This window comes from Babylonia areolata, chromosome 11 (assembly GCF_041734735.1).
Source record: "Babylonia areolata isolate BAREFJ2019XMU chromosome 11, ASM4173473v1, whole genome shotgun sequence".
Lineage (NCBI taxonomy): Eukaryota > Metazoa > Mollusca > Gastropoda > Neogastropoda > Buccinidae > Babylonia > Babylonia areolata.
This window is the reverse complement of record NC_134886.1, coordinates 36,818,141-36,831,177: the sequence shown is the minus strand read 5'-3', so window position 1 is coordinate 36,831,177 and position 13,037 is coordinate 36,818,141. Positions and strand designations below refer to the sequence as shown.

General features: G+C 46.7%; 1 protein-coding gene across 1 annotated transcript in view; it reads left to right on the top strand.

Annotated features, from left to right (window-relative positions):
- The window catches only part of LOC143287709 (uncharacterized), a 29,052-nt gene extending 17,130 nt beyond the window's left edge, over positions 1 to 11,922 (top strand). Inside the window, exons 3-6 of the mRNA XM_076595926.1 lie at positions 3,535 to 3,694; positions 5,013 to 5,143; positions 8,068 to 8,208; positions 10,995 to 11,922. Coding sequence (XP_076452041.1) covers positions 3,535 to 3,694; positions 5,013 to 5,143; positions 8,068 to 8,208; positions 10,995 to 11,189 — 627 coding nt within the window. The 3' untranslated portion in view covers positions 11,190 to 11,922. The remainder of the gene's footprint in view (positions 1 to 3,534; positions 3,695 to 5,012; positions 5,144 to 8,067; positions 8,209 to 10,994) is intronic.
- The last annotated feature ends 1,115 nt before the right edge of the window (positions 11,923 to 13,037 follow it).

The following is a 13,037-nucleotide window of genomic DNA, read 5'->3' as shown; positions in this document are numbered from 1 at the left end:
TCCTGAGCACACCGCATATACGGCATCAGGATCACATTTTTTATAAAGACTGCCAGAGGAGGAAGAACCAGTTCTTGCAAACCAAGCAACTCGTACAGAAGAGGCTGCGTGAGATGAAGAACACCTGGTGGGAGAGAAAGTCCGAAGAGCTTCAGTCCGCTGCTGATGCTCACAACATGAAGACCTTCCATGTTGGTCTCCGAGCTGTGTATGGGCTGAGAGTCACAGGATCAACCCCTGTCCGAGCCTTGGACAAGACCACCCTCCTGACTGACAGGAAAGACATCCTTGCCTGCTGGGCAGAGCACTTCAACACCCTCCTCAACAGGGACTCGTCCGTATCTGACGAGGTAATTGCAGCTCTCCCACAGCCACCAGTCAATGACTTGCTGGCTGCCCCTCCCACCAAGGCCAAGACCCGGAAGGCCCTGAAGCTGACAACGTCAGGAAAAGCACCAGAAGCGGATGGAATCCAGGCTGACATCTACAAGTATGGAGGCGAGGTGCTGACAGACAAGCTGACCACCCTGTTCCAGTATATCTGGGAGAGAGGGGTGGTCCCCCAGGATTTCAAGGATGCTTCAATTGTCCACATTTACAAACGGAAGGGAGATAAAATATCCTGCGATAACCACCGTGGAATCTCTCTCCTCTGCATCGCCGGCAAGATCTTCGCCTGCATCATACTGAACAGACTGGTTGACCTTGTGTCCAACACAGTCATCCCTGAAGCACAGTGCAGCTTCCGCTCAGGCAGGGGAACATGTGACATGGTGTTTGCTGTACGCCAGATGCAAGAGAAGTGCCGTGCACAGAACACGGAGCTCCACATGGTCTTTGTAGACCTGACTAAGGCCTTCACCATGGTGAACCGCCGTGATCTGTGGAAGATCCTCCTAAAGTTCAGCTGCCGAGAGAGCCTAATCCAGCTGATTGCGTCATTCCATGACAGCATGCAGGCGAGAGTACAGGAAAATCCATTCCCTGTGGTAAATGGAGTGAAGCAGGCTGCATCCTGGCACCCACACTGTTCTCCATTCTCTTCTCTGCCATGCTGATCGCTGCCTTCCAAGACTGTACTGGGGCATCTACATTCAGTTTCACACAGATGGCAAACTTTTCAACTTGCGGCGACTCCATGCCAGGTCTAGGGTGTTTGAGGCACTGTTGAGAGAGTTCCTCTTCGCTGATGACTGCATGCCTGCTGCACACACACATGAGGACATGCAGTTCATTATGGACAGGTTCTCAACCTCCTGCAGGCGCTTTGGACACACCATCAGCCTCAGCAAGACCGAGTCCATGTACCATCCAGCTAGCTCACAGAACGCCAGTGCCTCCCCCACCACCCCCCACCTGCAGTCAAGATCAATGACACAGAGATCAAGTCAGTCGACAAGTTTTGCTTGGGCAGCACCCTATGCAGCAACGGAGCCCTTGATGCAGAAGTGACGCTGCGCATCGCCAAGGCCAGCTCCGCCTTTGGCAGACTCAACAACAGTCTGTGGAACAACAAAGGCATCAGGCTCAGCACTAAAATCAAAACCTACAGAGCTGTTATGCTGACCACCTTGTTGTACTGCTGTCAAACATGGACGACGTATCGTCGTCACATTCAACAACTTGAGCAGTTTCACCAGAAATGCCTACGAAAATCCTCGGCATAAAGTGGCAAGACAGGGTCTCCGACCTCCAGGTCCTAGAGAGGAGTGGCCTTCCCAGCATCGAAAGCCTGCTGATCCAGTGCCAGCTACGCTGGACAGGACACGTTGTCCGCATGACAGACAGCAGGATCCCGAAGATGCTTTTGTATGGCCAGCTGAAGGAAGGCCATCGCGAACTTGGAAGACCCTACAAGCGCTTCAAGGACACCTTGAAGACAAACCTCAAAGCCTGTGACATAGACATCACTTCCTGGGAAACTGATGCCCTTGATCGCTGGAGGATGCTGTGCTCTAGTGGCATGAAGACGTTTGAAAACAAGAGAACGCTGGCCATTAAGGAGAAGCGTGAGCGAAGGAAGCAGGCTGAACTTCTGGAGACGTTCTTGCAACACCTGTGGGAAGTGCTGCGCATCCAGAATCGGCCTCTTCTCCCATATGAGGAGACACACTGACAGATATGCCTGCCTGCCTACTCATCCGTAGGTGCGACGGGAGACTCCATCAAGTGCTAATTTTTACCATGTCTGACTGTAGCTCATTGTTTTTGACAGAAATTTTTTCTTTGATATAGCTCCTTAATTGTTGATGACATGATGTAGCTCCTTAATTCTTTTTTGCTGGCACTGCAGCTTTTTGTTGCTGACGGCAATTTAGCTCCTTGCTGATCGTAACATTTAACTCACTCAGTACGGCCAGTCCTCTCTTCTCCTCTACACAGACCCCTCGGATGTCCAGTGGGTGTCTGAATGATGGAACCTTTAGCTTTCGTCGTCAGAATTGTGGTATTCTTTGTCAACATTCACCTCTTCAGTATAAGAGCCTTCCGCTTGCAATATTTTGATGATGGTAATTGGGGTGAAACGCTGTTAACGTCGTCTCTTTCGCCGTTCGTATGGAGAGAGTTAATTCTTGTTGGAGAGTGTGGAATGTGGCAGAATGGTTAAGACGTTTATCTACGAATACAGTTTTCGTGGGGGTCTGAGTTTTGCCCTGTCTCCCAAGTTTGACTGGAAAATCAAACTGAGTGTCTAGCTATTCTTATGAGACGATGAACCGAGGTCCCGTGTACACCATAAGCGCTGCCCTTTGGATAAAATTGTGCATAGGAAATCCACTCTCAGACTCTGATAGGTACACAGATATGATATTATACATGTACTGTATTCATGCACTCAAGGCCTAACTAGCGCGTTGGGTTATGCTGCTGTCAGGCATCTGTCTAGCAGATGCAGTGTAGCATATAATCATGATTTTTTTCCCCGAAAGCAGTGACGCTTCTATGAGAAACTGATTCTGAATTCTTGTTGACAGTAATATAGTTCCTTGATTATTGGTGACGGGAATGTATACCTTGTTGACGGTAATGTGCTTCCTGTTGCTGACAGTGGATGTAGCTCCTTGTTGCTGACTGTGAATGTCACCCCTCGTTGCTGATAGTAAATGTAGATTCTTTTTGCTGACAATGAATGCTACCCCTTGTTGTTGACAGAGAATGTCACTCCCTGTTGCTGACAGTGGATGCAGCTCCCTGTTGCTGACAGAGAATGTCACTCCCTGTTGCTGACAGTGAATGTATCTTCCTGTTGCTGACAGTAAATGTCACTTCCTGTTGCTGACAGTGAACGTAGCTCCCTGCTGGTGACAGTGGATGCCATCCCTTGTTGCTGACAGTGAATGTTGCTCCCTGTTGCTGACAGTAAATATAGCTCCCTGTTGCTGACAGTGGATGTGAATGCAGCTACTTGTTGGTGACAGTGAATGCCATCCCTTGTTGCTGACAGTGAACGTCACCCCACGTGGCTGACAGTGAAATGTTACCTCTCGTTGCTGACAGTAAATGTAAAGCTCTCTGGTGCTGTCTGCATGGCAGGACTTTTTCACGGACTCCACCAGCTGGGACCTGATCGTGCACGAGGCGCGGATGCTGTGCTACCTGCAGGATACGGGCGTCATTCCCCACTTCTACGGCCTGCTTAAGAGGCGCTACCAGGAGGACTATTTCTCCCTTATTCAGCAGTACTTCGCTCAGGGTAGGCAAGCCTTGGACACGGCGATTAGCTTTCTGGTCTTTGTTAGCATAGTCTGGACTCCTGATGAACGAATGAATGATGAATGATATGGATACTTATCTATTATCGGTCGGAGACCAAACTCTACGCGCTTTTCAAGTCAGGGTCATTTGCACAGCAGGCTGTCTACCTGGGTAGAGCCGTCGGACTGACGGCTGCCATTGGGCGCTCATCGTTGTGGCGTTATCTGTGTCATTTAATCAGATTTCGACAGGCACGCACACATACGCACTCAGACAGACGTATAATATTTTACGTGTATGACCGTTTCATTTATTTACTTCGCCGTGTAGGCAGCCTTACCCCGTTTTCAGGGGCGTGCATCCTGGGTATGTTCTTGTTTCCATAACCCACCGAATGCTGACATTGATTACAAGATCTTTAACGTGCGTATTTTTTCTTCTGCGTGCGTATACACACGAAGGGGTTCAGGCACAAGCAGGCCTGCACATAATTATGTTGACCTGGGAGATCGGAAAAATATCCGCCCTTTACCCTCCAGGCACCGTTACCGATATTCAACCCAGGACCTTCAGATTGAAAGTCCAGAGCTTTAACCACTCGGCGATTGCAGCCGTGATGATGATGAGGAGGAGGAGGGGGGAGGGATGGGGAGGATGATGGGGAGGAGGAGGATTGTAGTATTGTAGTAGTACATTTTCTTAATTCACCTGCTAAAAAAAAAAAAAAAGCAGATGTCCATCCGTCCATCCATTCATGCATCTTGTGTAAGAAGCCGTCGAACATGTCAGTCGCATTTCTTGCACTGATACCATCACCACTGAAAACTGAGATTCAGGCAAACCGCCCATACTTAACGGTAACCCTTCCGGTATCTAAATAAATAAATAAATAATAATAATAATAACCTCTTCAGCAAAACCCCACCAGAATTTGTTTAGCCCCCACAATTTTTTTTTCTTCCAAATGAGACAGCAGTGCTACGCCAAAGTCAACAGCCCCCCAAAAAGCAACATGTACAATGTCTGACAACTCTGTGTGTGTGTGTGTGTGTGTGTGTGTGAACCCGGGTATATGTGCCGTCAATACTGTACACAAACAAAAAGCCCCTGCACTACTAATTGCATGCTATGCGAGCGCATGTGTGTGTGTGTGTGTGTGTGTGTGTGTGCGCGCGCGCGTCTGTATATGTACGTGTGTGTGTGTGCGCGCGTGTGTATGCGTGTGTGTGTGTGTGTGTGTGTGTTGAGTGGGCATGTGCATGTGTGGTGTGTGTGTGTGTGTGTGTGTGTGTGTGTGTCACGCGCGCGCGCTCCAGGCCGGACCCTGCACACAGTTTTAGTGAACAAGGAGCAGCTGCCCGCGAAGGCGTGGCAGGACGTGGCGTGGCAGCTGGCGCGTGGACTCTTCCTCATCCACGAGCGGCACGTGCTGCTCAACGATCTCAAGGTCAGACTCAGTCACGTGCCAGTGAGCAGGCATGAGAGAGTGTGGAGGGGCGAGGGGAGGGGGGGGGGGGTAGGGTGAGAGGGAGAGAGAGGGTGAGAGTAGAATGGAGGGTGGGGGTGGGGGGTTAAGAGATAGGTAGAGAGAGACTGAAAGAGAGAGAGAGGGACAAAAAAAAAAGTCATAAGGAAAAGTGAGTGGAAGGGACAGAAAAAGGGAAGGAGAGAAGAAAACAACCGAGTCAGACACATTATCAGTCATACATGAGGATATCAGGAAAAAAAAAGGTTCGAATCAGACAAATATGAATCACGAGATTACTACATTGCATATGCAACGATTTAAAGCATGCGTGTGTGTGTGTGTGTGTGTGTGTGTGTGTGTGTGTTCTTGTTAACAGTGTTTTACAATAATTTTTGACTCACTTGTATAAACAAAGTAAGTCTATGTTTTAACACGGTGTTCGGTTGTCTTTGTGTGTGTGTGTGTGTGTGTGTGTTCTTGTTAACAGTGTTTTACTATGATTTTTGACTCACTTGTGTAAACAAAGTGAGTCTATGTTTTAACCCAGTGTTCGGTTGTCCGTGTGTGTGTGTGTGTGTGTGTGTGTGTGTGTCCATGGTAAACTTTAACATTGACATTTTCTCTGCAAACACTTTGTCAGTTGACACCAAATTAGGCATAAAAATAGGAAAAATTCAGTTCCTTCCAGTCATCTTGTTTAAAACAATATTGCACCTCTGGGATGGGCACAAAAAAATAAAAAAAGAAGCCAAATTATATGCAAACTGCATTTACTGTTATATTTATATTTTTTTTATTCTCTAAACTTGGCACTTTGATCTGATATTCCGACACAACAACAAAAGCAGTCATTATTTTTTTTTTTTTTTTATTTTTTGTTCAAACAGGAACTTCTTTTGCTAAGCATAGAAGTTATATTTATTTTGCAAACGTTTTAGTGCAGATAGTAAAAAAGGGAAATTAATCTGTAATTAATGTAAGGGGACTTTAATTTGCTTTAAACTGATCTTTCTCATCTTAAACATTACATTTTAAAATTATACTCAATACATAAAAAGCATGTGTGTTTTACTCTCAGTTTATAGGGCTTTCACTATGTTCATTCGCCCAAGTGGTCTTTTTCGGAAAATACTAAAATAATACGATGAGTGGACTTTATAGGTCTATTGGCTGAGCCCTGAAGGTCATGGGCAAAAATCAGTTGCGTACACATATTTATACACATTCAAAGCGCGTGCTCATATTCTTCGTGAACGCGAACGACGCCATTTTGTTTCAAGTTGTTGACCTGCCCGTTCAATCCTATATTCAATGGACAATACATGATAACATGTGATGGAAAGTTGGAGAAGGAGATGGTTAAGTATTTATTCAGAGAAAGATTTGTGAACGCCTCATCACTTACTGGATTATGCCCCAAACTGCCATAAAAATATCCACAGAATCAGTCGGAATTCACAGTTAAAAATTGTAAACCATGCGAGTTAATACCCTTGAATTGATGAAACGAAAAAATTTCCAGTCTCAAAATGAAGTCCTTTTCACTTCATACGACGTTTAGAAGTACTTGTACTTGGCTCTACATGTTATTAGTTTAACAAAATACTAAATTTTCATATCAACTTTAAAACTATAAAACTATAATGAACATAAAAGAGAAATTGAATCGACCGTGTCAACCGGGTGTAACTAAACTTGCACATCTATCTAGATCTAGAGAAAACGGCTCAATGTTGCAGTGTGGTTGTGGCAATAGCCGCGTCTCCTTTACCGCGGACTTAAAAAAGAATTTTTTTTTTTTTTATTGCCCTTAAAGATTTTGAATGCCCAAGATACACCAGAATAATATGATTTAAACAGCGTTCACACTGCGAATACCTCAATCGATTTATCGCCCTTTAAAAAAGTATGTTTAAATATTAAGTTTTAGAATGTCAGTTAAGGATCCACGATAGTGTAATGGGTAAGACAGTTTCTTCTCACCCGAACACGCGGGGTTCGAATCTGGTTAGGACTTTTCTTTTCTTTTTTTTTTAACCCGAAGCTTTATAATAACAAATACAGAACACATTTTAACTATTGGATATTTTTTTTAAGTGTATCACAAGTGAGTCTTGAAGGCCTTGCCTCTTTTCTTTTGTTTTAGCGATGATGCATTTTTATGTATGTGTGTATGTCTGTTGAATCTGCAGCGAAGCACTTTAGAAAAAATGTCATGTATTACCGTTTTCTCTTTTTCCCCCTTTTTTTTTCAAGTGAAACAAGGTATGACTATATACTATTTTAATCACTGTTACATGTTCACTTAAACCGGGCCATATACTGTTTTGAACAACTAAATGTCGTCCTTCTGAGTAGGGCTTAGGCAGAAAACCGCAAGCTATCGGCATCCAGTGGTGATTATCGCATAGGCACAAGATTTTTTTTGTTTGTCTGTTTTGTTTTTTGGGTTTTTGTTTTTGTTTTTTGGGTTTGTTGGGTTTTTTTTAGTTGAATTTAAATGCCCCATAGCCTTTTGTGGCTAAAGGGACAGTGAATAGATATTCGACGTTTGTGATTAGGACCCAGCGTAGGAACAGAGTCAGGTAACCATTCACACCAGGGTAGAGTGAGGAAATTCACAGTAAGGGCACACCACCATGCCGAAACTGGGCCTCGAACCTGATCACTGGATCAAATCAAATCAAATCATAGTGCTTAGAGCCTCGCTGACCACTAAGGCTGCCACAAGGCTATAGCCACGTTAGCATCTACTTCGAGTCGTTTCACTGGTTGACAGTAGATCAGAAGTCCGACTGAAGCCAAACTGAGTCTGCCAAGGGGCACCTGATAGAAGACGAACAGAGAAATAAATCCCAGAAACTGTCAGGTGATGTGACGGACTATCGGGACGAACTGTTCAGGGGGACAATGTGCTGATTGACTTGCGGCGGGAGAGGAAGGTGATCAAATACATTGACCTGGGCATGGCCACCTACCGCAAGGGGCTCAACTTCCGCCTGCCTGAGGACCAGATGTCCAAGTTCAACTTCCTGTCACCAGAGGTGAGTCTGGCAGCTTTGGCGGCGCCATATGGATTGTGCCTGATGATAGCTCGTGGCGTGATTATTGTATTGCATTGCATTTCTCTTTTTGTCACAACAGATTTCTCTGTGTGAAATCCGTGCTGCTCTCCCCAGGGAGAGCACGTCACTACACTACAGCGCCACCCATATTTTTTGTATTTTTTCCCGCATGCAGTTTTATTTGTTTTTCCTATCGAAGTAGATTTTTCTACAGAATTTTGCCAGGAACAACCCTTTTGTTGCCGTGGGTTCTTTTACGTGCGCTAAGTGCGTGCTGCACACGGCACCTTGGTTCATCGTCTCATCTGAATGACTAGCGTCCAGACCACCACTCAAGGTCTAGTGGAAGGGGAGAAAATATCGGCGGCTGAGCCGTGATTCGAACCAGCCCACTCGGATTATCTCGCTTCCTAGGTGGACACGTTACCAGTAGGACCTCTAGACCTCAATCACTTTAAGCACTCCTGATCAAGCAGGCGCAAGAGATTGTGCCTGATGGTAGCTCGTGGCGTGATTGAGCTGGCGCAGGGGATTTTTGCCTGAAAGCTTGTCAGTGGCGTGATTGAGCAGGCACAAGGGATTGTTCCTGGTGATAGTTTGTGAGTGGCGTGATTGAGCAGGCTCAAGGGATTGTTCCTGGTGATAGCTTGTCAGTGGCGTGGTTGAGCAGGCTCAAGGGATTGTTCCTGGTGATAGCTTGTCAGTGGCGTGGTTGAGCAGGCACAAAGGATTGTTCCTGGTGATAGCTTGTCAGTGGCGTGGTTGAACAGGCTCAAGGGATTGTGCCTGATGATAGCTCATGGCGTGATTGAGCTGGTGCAGGGGATTTTTGCTTGACAGCTTGTCATTGGTGTGAATAAGCAGGCGCAAGGGATTGTTCCTGATGATAGCTTGTCAGTGACGTGATTGAGCAGGCGCAAGGGATTGTTCCTGATGATAGCTTGTCAGTGGCGTGATTGAGCAGGCTCAAGGGATTGAGACTGATGATAGCTTGTCAGTGGCGTGATTGAGCAGGCTCAAGGGATTGTGACTGATGATAGCTCATGGCGTGATTGAGCTGGTGCAGGGGATTTTTGCTTGACAGCTTGTCAGTGACGTGATTGAGCAGGCGCAAGGGATTGTTCCTGGTGATAGCTTGTCAGTGGCGTGGTTGAGCAGACACAGGGGATTGTTCCTGGTGATAGCTTGTGAGTAGCGTGATTGAGCAGGCTCAAGGGATTGTTCCTGGTGATAGCTTGTCAGTGGCGTGGTTGAGCAGGCTCAAGGGATTGTTCCTGGTGATAGCTTGTCAGTGGCGTGGTTGAGCAGGCACAAAGGATTGTTCCTGGTGATAGCTTGTCAGTGGCGTGGTTGAGCAGACACAGGGGATTGTTCCTGGTGATAGCTTGTGAGTGGCGTGATTGAGCAGGCTCAAGGGATTGTTCCTGGTGATAGCTTGTCAGTGGCGTGGTTGAGCAGGCTCAAGGGATTGTTCCTGGTGATAGCTTGTCAGTGGCGTGGTTGAGCAGGCACAAAGGATTGTTCCTGGTGATAGCTTGTCAGTGGCGTGGTTGAACAGGCTCAAGGGATTGTGCCTGATGATAGCTCATGGCGTGATTGAGCTGGTGCAGGGGATTTTTGCTTGACAGCTTGTCATTGGTGTGAATAAGCAGGCACAAGGGATTGTTCCTGGTGATAGCTTGTCAGTGACGTGATTGAGCAGGCGCAAGGGATTGTTCCTGATGATAGCTTATCAGTGGCGTGATTGAGCAGGCTCAAGGGATTGAGACTGATGATAGCTTGTCAGTGGCGTGATTGAGCAGGCTCAAGGGATTGTGACTGATGATAGCTCATGGCGTGATTGAGCTGGTGCAGGGGATTTTTGCTTGACAGCTTGTCAGTGGCGTGATTGAGCAGGCGCAAGGGATTGTTCCTGATGATAGCTTGTCAGTGACGTGATTGAGCAGGCGCAAGGGATTGTTCCTGATGATAGCTTGTCAGTGGCGTGATTGAGCAGGCTCAAGGGATTGAGACTGATGATAGCTTGTCAGTGGCGTGATTGAGCAGGTGCAAGGGATTGTGCCTGATGATAGCTTGTGTCATGAATGAGTGGGCGCAAGGGATTGTTCCTGATAGTAGCTTGCCAGTGGCGTGATTGAGCAGGCGCAAGGGATTGTGCTCAATGATAGCTTGTCAGTGGCGTGATTGAGCAGGCGCAAGGGATTGTTCCTGATAGTAGCTTGCCAGTGGCGTGATTGAGCAGGCTCAAGGGATTGTGCCTGATGATAGCTTTGGCGTGAGTGAGCATGCGCAAAGGATTATGCCCGATGATAGCTTTGGCGTGATTGAGCATGCACAAGGGATTGTGCTTGATGATAGCTTGTGGCGTGATTGTGCAGGCGCAGGGGATTTGTGCTTGACAGCTTGTCATTGGTGTGAATAAGCAGGCGCAAGGGATTGTTCCTGGTGATAGCTTGTCAGTGACGTGATTGAGCAGGCGCAAGGGATTGTTCCTGATGATAGCTTGTCAGTGGCGTGGTTGAGCAGACACAAGGGATTGTTCCCGATGATAGCTGGTCAGTAGGTCACTGAACAGGCACAAGGTATTGTTCCTGATAGTCGCTTGTCAGTGGCGTGATTGAACAGGGGTAAGGGGTTGTGCCTGATGATAGCTTGTGTCATGAATGAGTGGGCGCAAGGGATTGTTCCTGATAGATTGAGTAGTTTGTACTCTTATAGTATCCCAGTTGGCTACCAGTGGCTGAAGCTGTGAGTGTTGCTTGTAGGTGAGAGCCGGTGCCTACACCTCCCCCATGTCGGACGTGTACAGCCTGGGCTACCTGCTGGACCAGATCAACCGCCTGGCCCACCTGCACTTGCTGAAGGAGGTCAGCAGCCGCTGCATGGATGAACTGCCCGTGGACAGACCTCACCTTGTGGACGTCGTGGACGTCCTCAACCCAGACTCCGATGACCACTGAGCACACAGGAACACCTTATCATCAGTGATTTTTTTTTCTCCATACCTTGCCTCCCTGGCATAATTTCTCCACTTTTTCAGACAGGGTGACTTAATTAATACCAGCCTTTTTGGTTTGTGAGAATTCCTAACGTACTGCAAGACTTCAGGGAAAAGGTCACCTGTCATGACCTTCGAGACTCGAAGGACTATGTGCATGGTACTGCTTAGCTTATGTGATAACACATACACACACAGAAAGTGCGTGAGAGAGAGAGAATAGGTGTGAGCGTTTCTTGACGGTTTAGAAGAACCCAACGGGTATACCAGTCTTTATTTTGAGAACCTTAAACATGTGATACTGTACGCCATGGTGGATATTCATTATGGATAGACCTAAATATGTGATCAACCATGAATGCAGCCAAGTGTAACTTATTTTAACTAGTGAAGTAAATGACATGCAATTTCGCAATTTTATTCATTTTACATTTTTAAAAGTAATGGAAATAAAGACTTGATCATTTTGAGTTGTCTGCGCATAAGCGGCACATTGCCGGTTGTGAGTTTGTGAGATCATTAACAATGCAATAATTATATGAATTTTAATTGTAACAAAATTTCGTAATCGATAATCAACACGTAAAAAAAAACTACTTGTACCATCAAAATGAGACACATCAAAGCTCCAGTTCACTGGTGCTGCTGCAGTTTTGATGAACAGCCGTCATGGTCAAGTGGTTAGTGCCGGAATATCAGTGGTGATATCAGTTGTGGGCTCGAACCTGATCTGAAGTAAACAATCCTATGTGTGTGTGTGTGTGTGTGTGTGTGTGTGTGTGTGTTTTAACTTCAGCCAGGTTTTAACAACAGCTGATTGTGCTACAGGCTCAAGTTTCTAAGGGGTTTCCGTGCAATCTTTAGTGCTAGTGAATTCAGGGAACTATTGCTGGAGGGGTGTAGTGGCAGTCTTCATTTGCTTTACACTAACTATGCGATCATGTTTTCTGTGCTTTGGATTCACGAGTGGTGTCTTGCATATAGATACATGTTGAATCAGAACACGCACCAGACCACTGAACGCTACCGAGATGACTCAGCAGCAAGGCAGGGTCTTCCCTTGGTAGGTGGACGCTTCATGACGACCGGACATTGACAGCTCTCAGTGGACTGCTGGTGCTCGGACAGACAGGGCAAGAGCCTGGGATTGAAATCCATAATAATGGGGATTCGGGATGAAGGCATGAGAGTGACACCAGACACAGAGAACATCAAACGTGGGGGGGGGGGGGGGGGGGGGGGGGGGAAGATGCATACGACAGGTGTCACAGTGCGTTCACGAGCTGCCTGTAGTGTTATTTTAAGTCTCTCAGCATTGTAACCCCTTTCTTAACCTTCGCTGGCTGTCGCTTTTGACTACACACGGAAGCTCAAGTGGGTCGTCCACGACCCATACCGCTGTCGCTTTTGACTACACACGGAAGCTCAAGTGGGTCGTCCACGACCCATACCGCTGTCGCTTTTGACTACACACGGAAGCTCATGTGGGTCGTCCACGACCCATACCGCTGTCGCTTTTGACTACACACGGAAGCTCATGTGGGTCGTCCACGACCCATACCGCTGTCGCTTTTGACTACACACGGAAGCTCAAGTGGTTCGTCCACGACCCATACCTTTAAAGAGACAAAAACCTGTATATTCCTCCAAAGCCTGTGTGGGTCGTGCACGACCCATACTTTGTAAAGAGACAAAAACCTGTATATTAACCCAAAGCTTATAACAAAATACAGAAAAGAAAAAACATACCGTAACAACTGATTACACACACATGCGCTCGCACACGCACACACAAACACATATACTCAGA